At 37.6% G+C, this 22,040-nt stretch overlaps 2 protein-coding genes across 2 annotated transcripts; both read left to right on the forward strand.

Moving 5' to 3' along the window:
• The first annotated feature begins 5,840 nt into the window (after nt 1-5,840).
• On the forward strand, nt 5,841-16,204 carry LOC112287548 (transportin MOS14). The gene is made up of 24 exons (XM_024530623.3): nt 5,841-6,776; nt 7,319-7,417; nt 7,699-7,923; nt 8,247-8,357; nt 8,593-8,676; nt 8,893-8,952; nt 9,161-9,289; nt 9,536-9,597; nt 9,848-9,904; nt 10,119-10,227; nt 10,408-10,560; nt 10,909-10,995; nt 11,146-11,259; nt 11,598-11,677; nt 11,973-12,108; nt 12,365-12,514; nt 12,820-12,905; nt 13,248-13,423; nt 13,698-13,790; nt 14,026-14,213; nt 14,471-14,582; nt 14,765-14,922; nt 15,042-15,158; nt 15,420-16,204. The coding sequence occupies exons 1-24, from the start codon at nt 6,471-6,473 to the stop codon at nt 15,660-15,662; spliced, it is 3,135 nt and encodes a 1,044-aa protein (XP_024386391.1). The 5' UTR covers nt 5,841-6,470; the 3' UTR covers nt 15,663-16,204.
• Nucleotides 16,205-16,628: 424 nt separating this feature from the next.
• Nucleotides 16,629-20,062, forward strand: LOC112287549 (uncharacterized). The gene is made up of 7 exons (XM_024530624.3): nt 16,629-17,104; nt 17,468-17,557; nt 17,724-17,868; nt 18,357-18,496; nt 18,730-18,884; nt 19,002-19,219; nt 19,546-20,062. The coding sequence occupies exons 1-7, from the start codon at nt 16,994-16,996 to the stop codon at nt 19,899-19,901; spliced, it is 1,215 nt and encodes a 404-aa protein (XP_024386392.1). The 5' UTR covers nt 16,629-16,993; the 3' UTR covers nt 19,902-20,062.
• The last annotated feature ends 1,978 nt before the right edge of the window (nt 20,063-22,040 follow it).

Below are 22,040 nucleotides of genomic sequence, written 5' to 3' on the forward strand. Positions count from 1 at the left end.
TTCTTTAGATTCTTTAAATCCTTAAAGTTTTTGTAAAAATTAAAGAAATCAAATGAAAATGTTTTGTAAATCTTTAGGGTTTCTTTGTAATTTACCTCAAGAATTTTTGAGTTTGGTGATAATAAATTTAGAATGACAAATTTTAATCAAAATAATTAATATTTTTTTATTTATCTCTAATTAATCAAAGTATGCATTATTTTTTATTTTTTCTTGTTACTAATCTTTAAGTTGATTGAAGAATACTTCAACTTATTTAAGACAAGCTTAAAGGCCAGTGTTGTAAGGACTTAAGTTGATTGAAGAATACTTCAACTTATTTAAGACAAGTGTAAAGGCCAATGTTGTAAGGACTTAAGTTGATTGAAGAATACTTCAACTTATTTAAGACAAGCTTAAAGGCCAATGTTGTAAGGACTTAAGTTGATTGAAGAATACTTCAACTTATTTAAGACAAGCTTAAAGGCCAATGTTGTAAGGACTTGTTTAAAGAGAAATCTAATAGAAGATATAATTGAATTTATAGTTGAGTATTAAAAACAAATTTCATCATTGGAGAACTTAAAATTTATTTAAATAAAAAATAATCATTTTGAAATTAGAAGGTTTAGATATTAATTATTTGAGTTGAAATTGAAATTCAATAAAGAATTGATTAGAAAGTGCACAGTTACATCTATTATAATAATCTTGAATTTAATCAATTTGTAATGAAAAAAAACTAATGTAGACTCTTACTAACTTAAAAAAAATACACCTTCTTCATCTCTTTTATAATTCTAAGAATAGTTTATAAGATTGATGTATTCAAAGGCATCAATAAAAAAGAAGTGTGATTTGAAATAATTCCAATTATTATTTTTATCCACAAAAAGAAGTTTTATCTCTTGCATATTCAACCTTATTCTAATCACTATAAATGTAAGTGGTATCGGAAGGTAATAATTTTGTAAGATTTGGACACATCTTACTATATTCTTGATACTTACTAGAAGTATATGTTAACAATGTGTACAGATTTGCCAAATATACAATTAATAGTAATCAAAAGAATCTTATTATGTATAAGATCTAAACAATATTGTCTTATTGAAAAAGAAACAAGTATACAAACTCCACCAACACTTGTATTGTCCAAGTTGTTTACATAGTTAGGTACAACTTTTAATATAAAAACAAAAAAATCCACACATTTGGCCATAAAATCCATCCCAGATATCGTACTCTAGAGCCACGTAGTTTATGCTCTTGAATGAGAAGCATATTTATTATTGCACATAGAAATACAAAAACTTAACATATGAAATGCTTATCGACACACTTAACTTGCTCAAGCCTTTGCTACACTGCAATTCGAAAACCAGAACAATCCATGATTGCCCTGGACGAGCTTAAGGTCACAGTTCTGAATTCATGTAAGTTGCTGCAGATGCTAACAATAAGTAACAAAATATGAACTGCGCAAGTGCTGTGGGGAACTATATCAAAGCCAAAAAATACTTTAGCGCAAAATAACAAAAATCTAAAATAAGACTTGATTGCTAAGTGGAGGAGGTGCAAGTGAAAACAAGAACCAATTTGAACTCGTGAGGATAACTCTACTTCCGGTCACGTTGATCAAAATTCCGACACATGAGACTTAACTACACAAAACAATAATGTAAATTATCGTTATTGAGCAATTATGTCAATCCTACCAAAGGGCTTCAAAGAAATATTTCATTTCAGCTCGTTCAACGCCTTTTTGGCGGCAATATCATCACCATGACAGTTGTGAAGCGCGAACAAAATACAAAATAATGAAATAATATAAATAAATAAATAATTGCCGGTGCTAGAAATCAAACCTTCACCTTAAAACAAAGTGATTCAAAATCATGTCAGTAACAGGTTGATTCAATCTTAAGAGGAACTCACAAAGGTCCGAAAACTAATTTGAGAACCGCACCGAACGCAGAACACTCAAACCACTGACGACAGCACGCCCTGAATTAGCTATGGCCATGGCCAAGTTCTAGTGGTATTCTCATACTCCAAATCTATTGATTCCTTGAGCTCCACTAGACCTTCGAAAAACCATCAAATACATTTCACTACATACGAAAGCGGAAAAAAAAAAAAAAAACAAACAAACAAACAAACAAAACAAAACAAAACAACAAACACACATACACACACAGCAATTGGATCGATACGGAAGCAGAAAACAACGCCAAGCAAAAGTTGCCGTGATGGAAAATGACCACAACGCAAACGAGAACGCTCGAGCGGGAGCGTCAATGGCAGCAGCAGCAGCACGGCGTGGCCTGATGACAGCAAAAGACCTCTCTCTCTCTCTCGGGTTTCAAATCCCAATTCAGAGGCGAAACCCTTTTCTTCAAAGAAACCCTTAGTCCACATTTGGCAGGGCTGCTTAGAGGTCCTCTTTATCCCCACCCATCCCACTTGTAAGTGCCACGCTAACTTGGATTTTGCGCCGGAGCACACCTACTTGGCCCGTTTTGTTTTGCAGTGGTTTACATCCGTTTGCAATTGATGCAAGTCTAAATACCACTTACAATGGGGTAAAATCACGGTTTCCCTCTTATTACGAAAATAAATAAAATATTAATAGTAATGAACATAATAGTATTAATTATGTTTTTGAATAAATATATAAACACACATATAATTATATACTCATTTGTTTTTATATAAACTTTAAAACTTCTATTGTTACTTGTGTAAATTTTTAAAAATGAAAGAATTTACATATTTACTAATATTTTACTTTGGATTCCACTTATTATAATTAAATTTTTGTTGGAATGATTAGCCTATCAATTGAAATTTTAGTGCTTTTACAATGATAATAGCAATAACATATAATAGCAATAAAAAATAATTTAAGTTGCATGTATATATATATATATATATATATATATATATATATTCTATTTTTAAATATCATACCTTTGATTATGTTATTGGAAAAACTATTAACTTTTAAAACACTAATATTGCAATCTTTTTTGTCAGATTTAATTAGTTGTTCGGCCTTTAAATTGTATATTTCATCATTTTTTATAATGAAGTATATAAAAAATATCTATAGAAAATTTATATATGTTGATAGTATACAATAAAAAAAAGATAAATAGGATTATGTTTATTGTAAGCATAAGTGTCAAAATAAAGTTTTATTTATCAATGACCTCAACACTAATATAAAATTTACATTAATTAATTAACTCTCAATTATTTTTAAAAAGTGAAATTTAATTATTTTCAGAATAATTAATAATTTATTAAATATCTTCTTAACTATTTTCATGTACATATATATATACATAGAGAGAGAGAGAGATATGTGTCCTTTTAAACAATAGTTATTGTATGGGTATGGCTTATAATTTAGCAACATATAATTATTTAGGAAGAAATATTGATTTGAGCATATAGAGCTTGTTTTTGAGATTTGTTAATAGTTACAAAATATAATATCTTTTTTTTTACAGATTAATTGTTTCTAAAAAAAGAAAACAGATATTAATGCCTTAATCCAGATACTGATTTAGATAAGGATCCTAATTTCATAGATTAGATTCTCATTTTTTTAATTTTAATTTTTACCCTTAATAAAATACATCAGCTTTGTTTTGAAATATCTCACACTATATTTATATCCATCATTACATGTAATTTTGGCACCAACAGCCGAACTACGGTAATTCTATAAGCAATTTAAATGATATTATTATTATTATTATTATTATTATTTTCTCATTATGATTGTATTCTAAATAAGCAGCAATTTAAATTGCTTGTAGAATCAGTGTGTATTGATCTAAAAATTGATGATTCTTTTTGTATCCATGGAATATTGTAGAGGTGTCAAGTGATAAAATCTCCTCTTTAGAAGAACAAGTATTTAAGCATGTGGCACCTGTAGATGGGTGATTAAATTGTGGCAATTGAACTTTAGATTTTAAGCTCTTCTTTGTTGTGAAGGATCTCTTCGGTATTGCTGTTCATGCTAAAATTTCTAAGAATGGAGTAAAACTTCATTGGAACTATTTATTAAACATGTAATAAGTACTCAACATCTACTCTCTTAAAACATTTATGCTTGTTTGGTTTCTTAAGAAATTATATCTCTTTACTTAAAAGACTTTTTTGAAAAAAATCCAATTGTCTATGCCATATACAAATTTACAAATACAAGAGTACTGCAAGTTATATCTTGTGTTTACTGTAACTTTAATATCAATCATGTATAATTCATATCTTGAGATGTTTTAACCTTAAAAATTCTCTAAACAATTTATGATCATTGAAACATCATGTGTGTTTCTTGTGCACATATTTGCAACACAAGTCTATTTGTGTAAATCTCCTCAAAATACAATACATATGTGTATATATATATATATATATATGTGATGATGATGATGACATTGTTTGCCCTTCTACACATTTCTTTATAACTCTTCTTCATCAAAGCAAATATTTCTTTCTTTCTTTCTTTCTTTCTTTCTTTATTTTTTTGTAATAATTCAGAAGATTTATAGATGGATGAGTAGGTGCTTAAATATAAACATAAATAGATATTTGGCTCTTTAGATAAACCAAAAAAAAAAAACACAAACAAACAATATTACTTTTAATATACAAATGTACATTTTAAAGTAGACAATTAGATTTTTTAACAAAATACTTATGGCATGGTAGTTCTAGATCCAATAATATGGTATCAACAATATTATTAAAAGTTTATATCATAGTGATTGAAATTTAAAGCCAATTATTTTTTTTTTTTTAATGTTTAATATAAAACTTTTAGATAAAAGAATAATTTTAGATACTACTAAGTTTCATGCATATTACAAAAAAAAAAAAAAAACAAAACAAAACAAAACAAAAAAAGAATACATACATACATACATACATACATACATGCACACACACACACACACACACTTGTATATAGAATATTTTTAAAACTATTTACAAAACTTCAAAAAACCAAATTTGCAAAATAGAAACAAAAGGCACACATCCCACCGTAGAGCGTGCCTAATATGGAAATTGTAGAAATTGATACTCGTGAACACTGAATCTATCCCAAACCCCAAAATCCAAACAACTTCGAAATTATCCAAAACTTCATCATCTTTGTGTTGAGCGGGTGGTTATAGAAAATTTGGGATCGAGGGTCCATGACAATGAGTCGGATGAATGAAAACATGAGACCAATGGAAGATCACCATGGATGAATGTATCGAATGAACGCAACCGATAAAGGCCAGGACGAATGAAGCAGAAGCAGTGGGGGGGGAGTGAGTGGGTGATGTGGAGCTCCTGACTAGCTGACAACGCATGTGGGGGCAATGAAGACGCCGGGGGACGTGACCTAAGCCCAGCTGCCAACTGGGATCCAGAGAGAGGTTCGGGGACAGGGTCTTCTCTCTCCCCTGCAACAAGAGAGAGAGCAAAACTTTCTATTCTGCCCGACCCCGCGGGCACCTGGAAAGTCATGGACTTATCGTCACAGGTCCTCCACCGTTATCAAATCCCGCGTAGACTTTTCTTAACCCGTTATCGTGGATGAATACCATCCCCAAGGATGGCGGCAGATGACGGGGTCCATGGATGGGATGCGATGACGCTTAGGCATGCATGGACATGGTGGCATGGGGTCATTCAAGGCGGGGGGAGGAGTAAGAAGCGGCGCGGGAGGCGGGCGGAGTCAATTCCTGTGTGCACCAATTCATTCATCCCCCCCCCCCCCTGCGCGGCATCGGACGCTGCTCATTCATATTGCTCTCTCGAATCTGCTGGCGCCGGGCCTTTTTTGCGTTGTAGCCCTTCCGCCGTGTTGCACCGGGTGCCTCGGCCGCCTTGCCACGGAAAGCTAGCGGTTCCGTTCCATCACTCACCCCACTTGTTGCGGCCCTCGAGCGTGATCCACGTCCGCTCGAATTCTTGATTTGGAGTGTGATGCTTCCTTTGCTTCTGTCTGGATGCAGCGTCCCTGTAGTTGAGCTGTCGGTGAGGGCAACGTAACTGTTGTGTTTGGTTCCGGATGCGGTGAAGGTCACTGGCAGGAGTCAAAGGAGGGGGAGGGGAAGTTTAAATGGTTGTGCACATGAGGGGAATTGTGTCAACAGTGCCAATATACTCTGGCGGTAGAACCGTTGTGTAGAGGATTTTAGGGGTCCCCCCCCCTTTTTTTTTTTTTTTTTTTTTTTTTTTTTGCAGGGGAGTGGCAGCTGCCGGTTGAGAGTGAAGGTAGGTGAGTGATCTCCCAGGTTATAACGAAGCGGATATTTAGATATCAATTTGTTGATTCGGTTGTTGGAGAAGATTGCGAGGGGAGAATGGTTTTGGACTCTATCCTAGAAGACTTGAAGGATTTACGCCAAGGAATGGGATTTTGTGAGCTCGCTGAGTAATCTCGTGCAATTGCATTCTCGGATGGTGATGGATCAATGCTTAATCTTGAGTGCTTCAAACGGTCAAATGACCTGAGGGGTGAACGGAATGCGCTAGCTAGCTCTAGCGTCATAGGAGTGAATATAGATATGGAATCATTACAGGTACAAGTGGCTCAGGCCGTTCACATACTGAATCACGACACACAATCAGTCAATCGTGTTGCTGCAAATCAATGGCTGGTGCAATTTCAGAACACGGATGCTGCTTGGGAAGTGGCTACTACGATTTTGGCCATGGATTCGTCTCCAACGATTGATTTTGAGGTCGAGCTCTTTGCTGGCCAAGTCCTCAAACGAAAGGTTTGTATCACTTTCTTTCTCTTCTACCCTATTCTGCTCAATCTAAAATATGTTACTCAATGCATACATAGCATTTTGTGAGTTTGAACTGTGTGGGATGCACCCGTGCCACCATGTTCTTTTCTTTCTGTTAATGCCGATCTTGAGCAAAAAATGTGTTTCAGTTTTGTTGCATTCGACAAAGTGGACTTATTTAGGTCAGCATTTGGGAGACGGTTTAGGGACTCTAGCAAAGCGCATTCATATATTCTATTATGCTCACTATTTTAATAATGAGCACGGATTGGAGGCATGTCTACGCCCAACTTAATTTTTGCGCTCTCTATGGTTGATGATCAAGCAGGGCTGTTATTTTTCAATATTTGCCCTCTGTCCTTGTTGCGGAGTAGGCATTGATCTTAGAGTTTTATACTTCGGAGTTCATTAATACTCTGGAGATATTTGATAGCTGTTACAGATTTATAGCTTGAGAATTAGTCTGAACTACTGCGATATACTTACCATGGCTTCTTGCACTTGCCATCAATTCATATTTCTCACAGATACAGTGCGATTTTGGAAATCTATCTCGAGAAGGGCGGGCTGCTTTGCAAAACGCATTGCTCGTATCTGCCAAGAAGTTTAGTAATGGGCCTTCTCAGGTGTATGTCTTTTGCCTTCCACAATTAAATAAGTCAAGAGATGAATCATTTGTGCTTTAGGACATGTATTACCAGCAGTTCTTTTATCTTCCAAGCCCGTGTGTCTATGCACAATAGAAGGTGATAAGTTTCAGTGAGGTACATTTTGTTGTCTTACAAGTGAATCGTCATCCTGCTTTCCTGCTTGCTGCTTACTTGGGTTTATCGAGGACAGCAAGACAGCACTCTATAAGACAGCTGGACAGGGATGAAAGACTTCAATTCGTTGTTGTTGTGGGCAGCTTTTGACCCAGATATGTGTCGCCCTATCAGCCCTAGTGTTACGTGCAACTGAGGCGAGGAAGCCAGTTGAACAATTATTTGCAAGCCTGAACGAGCTGCAGGGTCAAGGCACTGGTAGCAATGCAGTGTTGGAGCTTCTCACAGTCCTACCTGAGGAGGCTCTCGAGGATCAATCCTTGCTTTCCAGTGTTGATCCTGGTAGAAGGACGCAGTTTTCTAGAGAAGTAAGTATACCTGAATTACTAATCCGTCCATTGTCTGAAATAGGTTTTTGATGGAGTTTATGATTGACAAGGCGTGTTCTCTCTGATGCTGACAGTAAGCATTTTCAGGATTGGAATAGTTTTCATATGCTATCTCTCACTGGGTTTTTCTTGGTTGTTTTTGTGGGCCCTTACTATGACTCACAGTGATTTGTCGATCGTTATTTCCATGTTGACATGTTACTACGCTTTGATTCTGTCTAAGCTCATGAGAAGGTTAAGTAAATTGCAGGGTTATTACTTTTCAATTATCTTACTTCCCCATTTTGTATATGTTCTGGCAGATTCTTTCTCACACAGGTGCGGTGCTTGAGTTTCTTCTTCAGCAAAGCGCCAATGAAGGCTTAGATAAGCACAATAGGCGGTCTAAGGTCCTTCGTTGCCTTCTTAGCTGGGTACGAGAGTTTCTTCTTTCTAAAGAAACCGACAACTAACATTTTGGCTTAGTTGGACCAAAGCCGCCTACACTTCTTCGCTCGCGTAAATTTTTCTAGTATCATCCTCATCTTAGCTTGGGATCTTGAATAATTTTTCGAGTCTTTTAGCCAACAATCGTGCGCTTGACAAGTATATTGGGACGAATTTTTTTTGATTGAAATTTTGTTCATGGGTACATTTTCTATTATACAGGTGCGTCTTGGATGCTTCTTGGAAATTCCTCAAAGCGCTATACCTAGTCATCCACTCTTGGGGTTTGTGTACGGTTCCTTGCAGGTAGCGGCTGCTTCGCATATTTTCCTCTAGATTTTTCTACGATATTCCAACTTTGAACCTGCTGAATTTGATCATAGAAGGAATCATGGCTGTTTATAATAACGCAGAAGTTGTGTATTTGTGCAAGCTTAGATATCCAATCTGTAGAGTAGTGTATTTCATATAATTAAGCATAGTATGTCCTTGCAAGTTTTATAAATATTGGATATTGTTCAGGACCCAAGCTCGTTTGAATTGGCAGTGGAGGTGCTTACAGAACTTGTCAGTCGTCATGAGGTATTTTTTTTTTTTTTTTTTTTTTTTTTTTTTTTCTGTTAATGGTGATGCTTAGTTTTAGACGATTTCATCAGTGGTGAAACACTATTCAGTATCCACTTATACTAAGGTCCTCTACATTCTTGAGGTTTATAAGGCTTTGGTCATATTTTCGTTTGTGCTCTAATAGATAGACTGCCAGTAAGTCCTTTCCTCCTGACCTGTGCAGGGTTTACCTCAAGTATTGCTTCCGCGGATGCTTGATGTGAAGGATGTGCTTTTAATGCCAGCCCTGGCTGCGCGTGAAGAAAATGTTGTTAGTGGTTTGGCTAATCTTATGGCAGAGCTGGGCCAGGCGGTACAGAATCGTGCATCGCCTTTTCTCTCTGTCCATCAATGTATCTTAACCTCCTTGAGTATCAATTATTGTACTAGTCGTGTAAGATGGATATGTATACAAATATTAGAGATGCCTCTGTGTGCTACAAATCATGGATTCAAATGCTGAACAATCAATTTTTTCACTGAGAAAGTCATGGAAGCTGTCACCTTGTCAAGTGTTACTGTCGCGCAGCCCAGTCAGCGTTAATGAATTTGTTTGCAGGCTCCAGCATTGATTGCGCAAGGGAGCAGAGAAGCTTTGGATTTGGCTGATTCTCTTTTGCGGTGTGTTAGTTATCTAAATCATTTCCTATTTCTCTTTTTGTGCTGAGATTGTTTTGGGGCTAGCGTCATTGCATGAATGCTCAGCTTTTGCCGAATTTTTTTGCCATAGAATTCAGCAACTTCATTATTTTTTACATGCCGAATAACTGCGTTACAATTGATGTCACCATGAACGACTTGGGTATGCTTGCAGACTCGTTGTACTTTCCTTGTGGTGTTGTTCGTTGATCTGACATTTCTGTGCATCTAGATGTGTCTCATTTCCAAGTTGTGACTGGGAGATTGCGGAATCTACTCTTCAGTTTTGGTAAATTAACTTTTTTTTCGCTCCTATTATGTTTTTATTCTACTACTAAACATTTTTATGTCTTAGACCGATTTTATATTCGGAGAGAATGCATCAACGCTTTTGCTCAAGCGTAAGTCTTTTACTGTGGACGGGCGTCAATGAATGCTGAACTATTTTTTGAAACTTGTTTTACGATTTCTGATACTGGTATGGGGCACTTTGAATTGTGAAGGTGCGCACTTGCTGAATTTTTGCTCTCCTCTGCGGATACTACCGCAGCGGTCCAAATGTTTACACCTGTGTACAGTGCCCTTCTCGAGGCCCTGATTGCAAGGGCTCAGGTGAGTAGATAAGTGTATAAAGTTGGTATTGGTATGAATTCATGAGAAGTATCTGGTTTAATCCTATGAAGCGTTCAAGAAAGTTTTAGTGCCCGCAAACATCGAGTTCCTTAGATCCAGCTTTTAGCGATTGAAAATGATTTATTCGATACATTTAAGATGTATTTTTTGGTTCTATAGGTGCCAGATCAGCTCGGAGAGGGTGGTTATGCTGAAGATGACCTTGATCGTGCTAGTGGACTTCCTGATGGTCTTGCTCTATTTCGAAAGAATCTAGACGAACCCCTTGTTGATATTTGCCGCTTATTGGGGCCAAATCAATTCCTTGCATTGGTGTGAATCGAATTCCCCCTGCTTTTCAATATCTGGTGTGTTGTAACAATTCATTGAATCTGAGTTTGGGATGTGTGAAGTGATGTATTTCCCTTCACGTTAACGGTCGTTAGCCCGTTTCCTTCAAGAACTGAATGTGAAGTCTTTTGTAGTTTCTTTGATTAGTAGGGCGTAGCTGCTTTGAACAGTTATTAATTCTATATTCGTTTTTGTAGAGGTCCATGGAGGCTAACGAAGTCTGTCGTATTTATGTACCCTCCTTATATGTGTCGACTTTGGTTGCTGAATTTTTTCTGTGAGGAATTCCTGGGAATATTTTGACTGTGGAAGTTGGTCCTGTGCTTGCAGTTACTTAGTGGAGCTGAGACATGGTCTCAATTTGAGACTTCAACACCTTGGCGATCAGTGGAAGCACGCCTCTTTGCATTACACATGGTCCACCACCGACAACCACCTGGTTTTGGATTTAAGGGCCAAATATTATCTTTGGCATATTTTGATGCATTAGAAGGTGAACCCTGTCTTGTTTTGATATCTTCCTTGATGTGGTTGCTGCATGACACTTTTTCTGTCACTGTTGTACAGGCATCAGAGGTGGTGTTGTCAGAAGGACAACTTTCGGACATCAGGCCTGTAATGCACCTAATTATTGTTCTTCAGTCCAGGTCTTCCCAGATTGATCCAAACTTGTTGCACTTGGTACTTTCTTTTAAACCATTTTGAGATTTTTTTAAACAAATTAAACTTGTTTAGGCTTAGAATTTTAGATGATGGATGCATGCCTGTTATTTCCATAAATGTATGTGGTCAGATTCTCTACTGTGTATCTGGATAAGTTTAATGCACTCGAAGCCCTTGTATTACTTTATTTTGATATGAAAATATTTCTTGATTGTTTTCTTATCAAGCGAATGTTTTCTTTGTTCTCCCTTTATGTTTGAGCTTTTGTGAGTTCTGCGGAGTTTGGACGATCGGCTGTTTATTTTTGAAAAGCTCAATTGCTGAGTTGTACAACCCTTTGGTTTGATGTCGTTCAGGTCCAAAAGTCAGCTGCCGAAGTTGTTGGATCGTATTCTGGGTGGTTACAAAGCTTTCCTACTGTTGTCACGCCTCTATTGTAAGTAATATAGCACAAATCATTGTATGTTTTGAATTGTTGTTTTCCTTTCAATCTTGTCTTCATTATGAAAAGCAACATGTAGCCCTGGGCAGTGCTCATTGATTTTGACATGGTCTAACTCTCAGCAAATAAAGTCATTGTGCTGCAGCTGAAGTCTGGTATAGTTTCATAGGCACTTGTAATTTTTCTTTGATAATAAGGGTTGTTAATCTAATAGCAGTGGTTTTCGTGTTGTATAAGTATTCCACCACATGCAGTCCCTTTTTGACAGGTGTGTGTGCACTATGTGCAGGGCATTTTTGGCAAGCGGTTTGACGGTTCCAGTAGCAGTAAGTTCTTGTGCTGCTGCTTTGCGGAAAGTTTGTGAAGATTTGCCCAGTCTTTCACATGAATCATCCAACATTGCTGGGCTACTACGTATTGGCGAGGTAGTTGCTCATCCATGCCTTCTTTTTTTTAGTATTATTTACTTTTTAAAACTAAAAACTGAAATAACAATACATGGTATAAAGTTTAAAACAAATTAAAATAAATTTACCCTTAATTTTCTTTCACAAGTCTCATATATATAAATATATATATTTATATTTTTGAGATGTCAGGGCAACGTGGTTTTCTGTTGGAGATGATCTGTGGATGTGATTATTCCTAGTTGATTCCAACATCAATCTTGTTTCACTTCAGGAGCTGCATGCTGTGCCATTGTCTCTTGAGGAAGAGGAAGATGTAATGTGTGCGATTGGCCGAGTATTGTCTTCCCTGACAAGTGTAGCTGATTTGAACGCTGCTCTAGAGCGGTTGCTGAAACCCAGCCATGATGCAATCGAAGCATTGGTATGATTTTATTTCCAATGTTGTATTATCTTGAATATTTGTTATCAAACGTGATATGGTTCCATCAAAATGAGCTCCGGAATTGTGCTTATCTACGAGTTAGAGGGAATTGATTGTATCTTTCAAATCTTTGCTGCAGCAAGGCGAGTTCTGGGATTTGGCTTGCAAATACGTCTTAGATTTTCGAAGCTTCTTTAGTGATTTCAGTGTGAGGAATTGGTTATTGAGCGACTTTGTGGATTGCCGTACCTAGAGAAAGTTTTTTGATTATTTGGATATGGTACTATCAAAATGAATGTTTGCAGTTGAGTTCAGACAGTGAGGGTTCACTCAGACTTCATTCAACAGCATATTCGGCTGCTTTAGAAGCTGGCATCAGGGCTGTTCATAGGTAAAGACTTGACCTTCAAAAAATGTTCTGTGCTGTTCTCTTTTGAATGTCTCGAAATGTTTTGGATAGTGCATGATGTAATCTACAACAGCATATTTTAATATTTCTGGTGTTGCTACTATGAAGTAAAAATATTTTTAGGAAGTTTATTTGACTTAAATGTTGGAGTCACGTAAGTGTAACTGGGGATGAGTCACTCGAGAAGTCTACGTGATACACTAAAGCAGATAAATGAAGACTTTGAGGATTAGTTTTTGAGGATCCGAATATGAAATTTTGAACTTTTAATACATTTTGGTATACCTTTACATTGTTTCACTGGACATTTTTGTGTCGTTACAGAATAGGTCAGTTGACAGCAGCTCTTTCTTTACCAGCCAATGGTGATGAGCCAATTTTGAGAATTATAGCACATTTCTGGCCCTTATTTGAGCGACTGCTTGCTTCCCGTCACATGGAAGACTCTAGTTTGGCTTCTGCAACTTGCAAGTCTCTTTCACAGGCTATTCAAGCATCAGGTTCGATTGGTTTGTTCTTGCTTAATTAGTTATTGTGAGTATTTCGTTTTCTTTCCGGTTGTTTGGGTTCTAAGTAAACGAACTTCAGTTTGGCAAGCTCTGTTTTCTTTCTGGCTGTTAAGCTGATCGTCTCAGTTCGGCGTGCATGTATTGAAAGGAAGTTTCTCTTGCTGTGTGCCCTGATAGTTTGGTTGCTCACGAAGAACAGATAATAGTATGTCACTTGTTCTGCTTGGCCTCTTGGTCGTAAACTAGTTTTACGGTGAAAATGCAGGTCGGCTATTTTCTTCTTTGCTTCCTAATATCATGGCAGCCATGTCCAATGATTTTCTATCATTCCAATCGCACGTGTGCTTCTTAAAAACAGGTGCGACCATCTTTGTAGTTTGTTCTTATGAAACCCGACAAAATCTTAGTAGGGGTTCCATTACTTCATCATATGCTTGAAAATATGGACCTATACTCAATTTGGGGGGGGGGGATTGCTGATACATCTACTATTGCTTTCAGGTTAACATGGATTTTTGCTACATTTTCATTCTGTATTCGTCTTTAATGTCCTAACCTTAATACCCGCTGGGAATGTAAATGGCAAATTACAGCTGGGATAGCTGTGGAGGAGTTTGGTCAGGAAAAAGAACATGGGGCTCTTATTGTGGAGACATTACTTGTTTTGACGTCCTCTGAAGCTATGGCTGCAATGACTACATCGTATTCATGCGATCAGGAACCCGAGCTTGCCGAGGCTTACTTTGGTTTATTATCAACATTTGTGCGCAGCTGTCCTCATGTAATGAGCTTTCCTGAATCACTCTTTCTGGCATATCTACAACTATCTGTCATATTTATCACACTGAAGTTCGCATTTTGTGAGTCTTTGCATGAGGAATTCTGAAACAAGAAATCACTGCAGTATTTTTTTGGCTGGTCCTCAAGTACAGATGATACTCTATGTGTTGAATTGTGAATAAAACTAAAAAAGTGTACTGTTGATGGCACGCCTACTTGGATTTATTTTTTAGCCTTAATATGATTGTATGCATACAGGAAGTTGTAGCCGCTGCAGATACTCTCCTGGAAATTTCATTCAACCGTGCTTCTATCTGCTGTACAGCAATGCATCGAGGGGCAGCTTTGGCTGCCATGTCCTATATGTCTAGTGCGTCTCTTTGACCTGTAGGCTTAGTATTAAGTTGTTGCCACCAAGGACCCTCGATTACCAGGACATGTGGTGATTATAGATACTCGAAGGAATTCTGTTTTTAAATATTATCTTTTGTATTCTTTTCGTGTCCTGGGTTACGAATTTAGGAACTAACCGATACCTTTGTCCCTGAACAGACTTCTTGGAAGTTGCATTGTCAGCAGTCACATCCCTTAGAGGTGTTTCTTCGGATGGATCACTTTTGGCTGCTGTCACTAGAATGTGTGTACAATGCGGTGAAAATGTTGTTTCAGGCATGATATATGCATTACTTGGAGTTTCCGCAATGACGAGGGTGAGTCTCAGCGAGCCCTGTGTTTTATCACCTATTCAGAACACCTACAAATTGATAGTTTCCAATGATTATAATTAAGCTGTAATTATCTGAATCAAATGTTTGGAAACTTTACGCAGGTTCACAAGGCAACTACCATACTTCAGCAAATTTCAGCTTTGTGTTATTTCAGTGGAAACGTAGACAGCCAGTCTCCTCTAAATTCGTTAACTTTACAAGGCTGGCTAGTATCTGCGGTTAGTATTACTTCAACTTGGCTGTTATCATCTTCTCTTCTTCTTAAACTGCTCTATCTTAAGTTTTTTTTAAGGGCGTGAGTTCGGTCAAAATAGGTCTTTTCCTTCGAGTTTTACGTGATTGATGTGAAAGAGTACAAATTTCTTTAGTTTGAAGCACCTTTCTAATTGTATGCATACGATTAGTACTTTCGACAACTTTTCCTGAAGATAGGGTCTGTTGTGCTCAAATACTTACCAAATTCTCGTTCTACAATCCAGGTTCAAGCTTTGCCATCTGAGTACTTAAAACCTGGAGAGGTCGAGACACTGGTGCCTACATGGCTCAAAGCTATGGAGGCTGCGGCTGGTGACGTATACAAGTCCAAAACGTCATTGAGTAATGGAGGCCGGGCAAGTGGAGGTGGTTATCTTCAGGGAGACGGTGGCCGCATGCTGAAACGTGTGCTTCGGGATTTCGCAGATGCACATCGTTTCACTGCTCCTACATATGGGCCCAGCTGACACTAAGATTCTCGAGTCCACGTCATCTGTAGCAACGGAAGCAAGCAGGACAATGTGCACAACTAATGTCCGGTTTTGTGGGACCAGGAACAACCTTTTTCTGGATTCTTAAGCCTATTTCTCACTGCAGCGTCTGCTATGTTTTCAATATTTGGAATGTTACGACTTTCTGCTACCCGCTTGATGCAGATAATTCCGGCTTTCATTCTGTGTCTGTTGGTAGTTTTTTGTTCTCATGGAATTTTTGTGCACAATTCTATGCCAGAACAACAAGCTATCTATTTAAATTGTGAAGCCTCACATTTGTGTGAGTTTGTGGTGGAGCTGGTGTTTAGATGCCTTGAAACGGTGCGAAAAGTACCAATTAGATTCGGCATAGCAGAGAATGCAGCAGCTAGATCACTCAGGAAAGTAACGTGCTTGTTAGTTCATGATGTTTGTAGCAATCAACTACATTCAATGCAGCTGTTCCTTTGGATTGTCTTATATAAAGTGGTACCAAATCTGCTGCATCAGTTTTGGCAGCATGATTTTTTTGTGTAGTCGCATCTTCTGATTGACAAACTTCGTTTTCAACCTCCTTTTCTTTCCAAAATCAGTTGTTTCTATCGTCACTTTATCCTGGAAGTTAGAAACATGTGAATCCAAATGAACATTAAATACGTACTTCTACATACTCTTGGCTGAAACTATTAAAATTTCTATTTTGAGCTTATTAACATTGTATCGAACGGCGTATGCCCCAGTGTTTGCCAAACTCAATTCTTAAGTGCGTGTGATGAATTACCTCTATACACTTAGAAATAAATCACACCTCTTATCTTTCCCTTGGATGCGATGGTGTAGAACTCATTTCTCCGCGGTATGCAGTCGCTGATGGTCGATTCCTATACTACGGAATTCGCACTGAAATGTGGAAACCCAACAGAAAACAATGTTGAGCAAATATCAAACATTTCCTGACATTGGAATTAGTGGTACAGTTAGATTCAGGAATAACCTGTTTGCCGATAAACATATGCATCGGAGACAATTTCTGGGTGATGGGTAGATTGATACCCGCCTTAATGTAGTCTCTGCCTCTCTAGGTTCTGGCAGACGGAAGCATGGGCGTTGCACATGATTGACTCCATGTCGGAGCCACCGAAGGAGCCGGGTCATATCTCACCTGTTTCCTCGGTCGACCCGTTTCCAGGATATTGTTGAGAACCTGACGAACAACTCGGTGTTTTTTTTTTTTTTTTTTTTTTCGGGTGTTGGGTTTTGATTGTGGGAAGATTCTATTTCTGCGATTGTATGTGTTTTGGATTGAAGGTATAGGTTGGGAAGCTATGCCGAGCGAATTTTCAATGAAGCAAAATGGGGATGTGGCGAAGGCGCGGGAGCGCATTCGAGTACTCAACCGCGTGTTGGGTGCTTTCGATTCTTACAATGCTCTCCAGGTACGTTCGTTGGGTTGGACTTTGTTGTTCAGAGCTTTTCGATTGCTCGGATCCCGTTACGAAATGCTCTTGCTGCACCTTGTTGGGTTTTCGAGGTTGCTGAAAGATTTTTCGTAAATATTTTTTTTTCTCTGACCTAGGTTTCCTGAGGTTCCTTGACGAGCCGTAAGGTATTATTCGAGGTTTTGCATTATTTGCTTTTTGATATTAGCGGCATTCTGTTCTGCGTTTTCAAATGGGAAACGATGGTGTATTCTATCCATTGGAGAACGTGCTTTCTTATGTCATCAAGACGATTGTGTATTTGTAAGTGAGGAGGTTTATGATTTTTACTCGCATTGTATCAACATGTGGGTTCTCCAGGAATCTGAGCAACCTGCAAGAAAATTGCTCGATGATGACAACGTGGCGGACAAAATTTCCAGACTGTTATTGCAACCGACATCTGGGAAGGTTAGTCGCGGGGCACTGATGTTTGATGATGAGTGACACGGTCTACGAAAAATTAGATGCGGTTAATGGAGTTCAGTCTCGGTAAGGAATCAATAAAGCATCTGAATATTACGGTAAGCCATACCCGTACTTGAACCTTGGTAACGTTCTTTTGGTGTCGTTGCAGGGAAGTGATCTGGTGTGTCAATGGCTATTCGACACCTACCAAACGCAAGATCCGGAGTTACAACTTGTGGTGCTTCGATTCGTTCCGATTCTATGTGGGGTGTACCTGCCTCGCGTCACCACTAATCCAGACGAGCCCCTAGCAGGTACATTTATGTAAGTACTTGGAGCTGAATTGAACCCTTAAGTGTAGGATGCGAAAGGCTTGAAAGGATCCTTTTTTATTGTATTCGACACCTTTTGTTTTGCGATGTTGGTTTTTGCTTTATAGCTCTGAGGAGTTTATGCGTATTGCTACATACTGGAAATATAACTTTTTGTAGAGTAATTCATAAATTATTTTGCTGGTATATCTATACTGCTGCACTGATTTAATTAGTTGAATTTTAACGAAGTGACTTAGGTCAATGTTTTATGACTATTATTGTTGTTATTATTGTTGTTATTGTTGTTATTATTATTTTTCAATATGCTGCTGTTTGAACAAGCACGTGGTGCTGTGTTTACTGATTACAAGGCTTTAGAGTCCTAGTGCATTGCCTTGCTTTTGCTTTAGGTCTTTGTTTTTGACATGTGTATATCCTAGTTTGTCTTAGTTTGGTGGGTCCAAGTTCTAATTTTGACATCATGGCAGGTTTTGAGGCGGTCTTGCTAGCATTGTACACTGCTGAATGTAAGGCACGAGGGGGAAGGCCAGTGATGATCAACATTCCTGACCTTGGGCATGCCAGCCTTTACCACTCTCCGCGTCATATAGTTGGTTCTCCTCAACCTGTGAGTCCTCCATAGCCAACAATATTTCATATTTGTTGCCAGCTTCCATGTACAGAAACATCTATAATCTCCTGTTTTGTTTCCAACCTGATGTCTCATTAATAGCTTCATTATCGTCACCGTTCTTGATTCAGCACAGCATCTTTTGTTCCTTTAGAAGTACCTTGATCATCGGACACAAGTTTGAATGAAGGATTTAATTTTGGTGCACATGGTTTAATGTATGTTCCCAGCACGTCGAAATTGTTTCACCAGCACTTGAGCCACAAAGTGCAGTGAGGAGCACGAAACGGGCGGTGATCATAGGAGTTGCCCTTGAGCTGTTTTGCAAGCGGATCTCTATGATGCCATCAAAAGCGAAGCTTGATCTGTGTCATTATGCGAGAAGGTGTTGGAATTCATCTGCCATCTCATGTACCTTAAATAGTTTTTTTCATGTGTTTGTTGTACATTCACTGTTTCTGACATATAGTGCCTAATCTCAAATATTTTCTCAATATGGCAGCTGGGCAGTGAAGGGATGCGGTTGGAGCAACGAAGTAGAAACCTTAGCTAAGTCGGCACTGCCACCACCTCCTTCTCTGAACCAGACGCGAGGAGGGAGTGGATCTTGCTCTCTAGGTGTTGCATTAACTATTGGCGAAGCTCTCACTGTGGAGCAGGAGCCTGCTGATCCGCCTCTTCTAAGGAGGTCTAACCGGCCTGGAAGATGGGATGTTGCTGGTACGACAAAACGTGACCTCATGCTCTACTTTACCTCATGATTTCATCCGAGACATTTTCAATCAATTCGAGTCATTGATATTTGTCACGGTTTTGTGATACCAAGGAGATTTTGGGTGATTTCTACTAAGTTCTTAGTAGTGGTAGGTACGAAATTCTGCTCAAAGTACTTCAAAATGAGAGCATGTTCATCGTTGACTTGATGGATGTTGAACCTCATCACCTCATGGTTGACGTTGAAGCAAATTTGTTGCAAACCGACCATTCTGTTTGGACCCAAGTGATCGACAACCCTCACCATCACATCGTTGCCCCCAATTGTGCAGAGCCATCTTTGAGCAACGTTCTAGACTCTCGTGAAAACGATCGCGATGCAGTCTGGGAATTCGACTATCAAGATGACTCTACTGATGGGCCTCGTGTGTCCCTTGAGATAGAGGTGCTCCGTCCTATTTTCAAGGTTCTCGGACACTGCCTCATGGCCCCTGCAAGTACTCCGGCGCTCAAAGCTGCTGCTGTAGATGCCGCAAAGGCGTTGTATGCAAGGTCTTCTCAGTGCTTGCTTCCAGAAGCCATGCTAGCTTCCAGAAGTCTTATACGATTGAGTGTAGGTTCTTCTTTAGGTCCTACAAAGTCCCAGAGAGCAGATAAGCTGGTCAAGTCAACAAGGCATGGAAACTAGCATTATCTAGTTCACTCTTTTAGACGGTAGTTAGGAGGTTGTAGGTTCAAGAGCTGTATTTCTTCTTTGTGTTTGGCTTCTTTGTCTGTTCAGTGTCTGGGATACTAATGAAAGATATGCTGGTTAAAGATTCTAGAATATGCTTCATTTATTTCAAGAGATTCAAAGAGCTCTAGTGGCATCAATGGTTTTCTGTTTCAAAAGCTTCTGAAAACCCTGGAGTAATTACGTGACTTCCAAAAAAAATGTCGACTCTTGATTCTTATCCGTGGTTCCCTTAAGATTGATTTTTCTATTGAAGTCAATGATATATGAGAAGTAAAACATTTAAATATCAATCTTGGTTTAAGATTAATAGTTACTTTTAGTAACTATTAAAAGTAACTATGAATCTTAAATCAAGATTAAAAGTAACTATTAAGTGGATCATGAATAAAAAAATTTGAATTTTCAAAAGGTGGTTTGTTTTTGTATGTGTGAAGCAACAAATAGCATATACAAAGATGAAAGTTGCTTGTGTGAAATGAAAGAATCAAGGAATTGGTGATTGGAATTAGACATGTATGTGTTAAGTCATGTACATATTTTCTTCAATGATTCATGTTCAATTTACTATCATTACTTTAAACCTTATTGATGACTTTTTTATTTTAAAGGTGAGTCCAAAAATATTCTCACTATCAAGAAATTACATTGGATGAATTATACAAGGTTAGTTTGTTACATAAATCTAAATTTTGGTCTTTTTATTGGATGATTACATATAGCTATGAATATATAATTTTTGTAATAATGATATTATAAGGAGTGATTTTATATATGACTATTTTATTAACATAATAACAATTTAATAGCATATTGCAACTTATGACGTAAATTAAAAGGAACAAATTAATGTACAAATCTTTGTACAATCTATAAGTAAAAGCAATAATAACTTAATTGAAATCTTTTTAGTATTCATTGAGAATTGTTAAAAATCTCATTCTGATATCATATGAAAGAAGTTTAAAAAATTAATTATATAAAAATATAAAAATAATAATTCCTATAAAAGCTTGAATGTTCATATTTTCTTAATAATCTATTATTGGTGTTATCATCTTCTTCAGGATCATCAACATCACAACAAAATTGTACTTATCCATTGATCCATCCATCACCATTATAGTTGCAACAAAAAAATATGCTCATTGTAAATGAGGCCGCTCAATGCATTTGCCAAGGGCCAAATCTGGATCTGTTGCTTGGAAGGCAATTATCTTGACATTGAAATCTCCTTTTAGGTTAAAATAAAGCATCAAGGTACATTCCATGATGGATGTAAATCCATAGTCAATTTTCATTAGCCGTATAAGGATCATTGATCTTGACAAGAATAAGGTTAATTATTGTTGTCCTTTACCTTTCTACCATGGAGTAATCATAGCTAGTCTTTATGAACTCTATCCAGAAATATCTGGGAATTGTTCTTTGCATTCTCATTCCATGTGTACTAGAATCTCTTCTACTTCTCTATCCATTTACTTATTGGCCAACTATTCCATATGATTATTTCCTAATACAAGCTGATATGTAGATGCAATGCCATCTTGTCTAATTTGTGTGTGTTGTGATTGCGGTGCTATATATTTTTGATTATGTGCTTTTAGTAGATAAAGAAGATTGATGTCTCTATGTTGTAACATACTATCAAGGAGCTAGAGTTTATTGCCAACTTCATCATATCATCCATGGTGAGTTGTTTGGAGAGGATTGTAATCTAGAGATTTGCTCTATTGGTTTGATCTTTTGGGAGAGGCGAGGCCCTTCTCTACATAGTTATTGCCTAGTATTATTTGTTCAAAAAATATGTCTATGGCTACTAATAATTTTCTACTCTTTGTAGATGTATGTGTGTAAGTATTGGATCTATGTAAATGAATTGGTATATCCGTGGAAATTTGTGGGATAACTTTTGCTAGAGATTCTAAGAGAATTGTTACAAGTGGAAGCTAGTTTCACCATGGAGTGGTGGCATAGATTGCAAATACACCTTTTTCTATCTAGATTTTGTAAAAGATTTTTTTTAATTTTTTAATCTTATTTACTGAGTAAATGAAGCAGATGATGTTGCACCAAACTTTGGCACTGATGTTT

This window comes from Physcomitrium patens, chromosome 10, assembly GCF_059467195.1.
Source record: "Physcomitrium patens ecotype Gransden chromosome 10, ASM5946719v1, whole genome shotgun sequence".
Classification (NCBI taxonomy): Eukaryota; Viridiplantae; Streptophyta; class Bryopsida; order Funariales; family Funariaceae; genus Physcomitrium; species Physcomitrium patens.

Bases quoted from the DNA above. Each gene is read 5' to 3' on its own strand.
- LOC112287548 (XM_024530623.3), top strand. From the start codon at position 6,471: ATGCTTAATCTTGAGTGCTTCAAACGGTCAAATGACCTGAGGGGTGAA. The intron at 8,677-8,892 runs GTAGCGGCTGCT...GATATTGTTCAG, and splicing joins TTGTGTACGGTTCCTTGCAG to GACCCAAGCTCGTTTGAATT. The intron at 14,214-14,470 runs GTAATGAGCTTT...GTATGCATACAG, and splicing joins TTGTGCGCAGCTGTCCTCAT to GAAGTTGTAGCCGCTGCAGA.
- LOC112287549 (XM_024530624.3), top strand. From the start codon at position 16,994: ATGCCGAGCGAATTTTCAATGAAGCAAAATGGGGATGTGGCGAAGGCG. The intron at 17,558-17,723 runs GTTAGTCGCGGG...GTGTCGTTGCAG, and splicing joins TGCAACCGACATCTGGGAAG to GGAAGTGATCTGGTGTGTCA. The intron at 19,220-19,545 runs GTACGACAAAAC...CCAATTGTGCAG, and splicing joins TGGAAGATGGGATGTTGCTG to AGCCATCTTTGAGCAACGTT.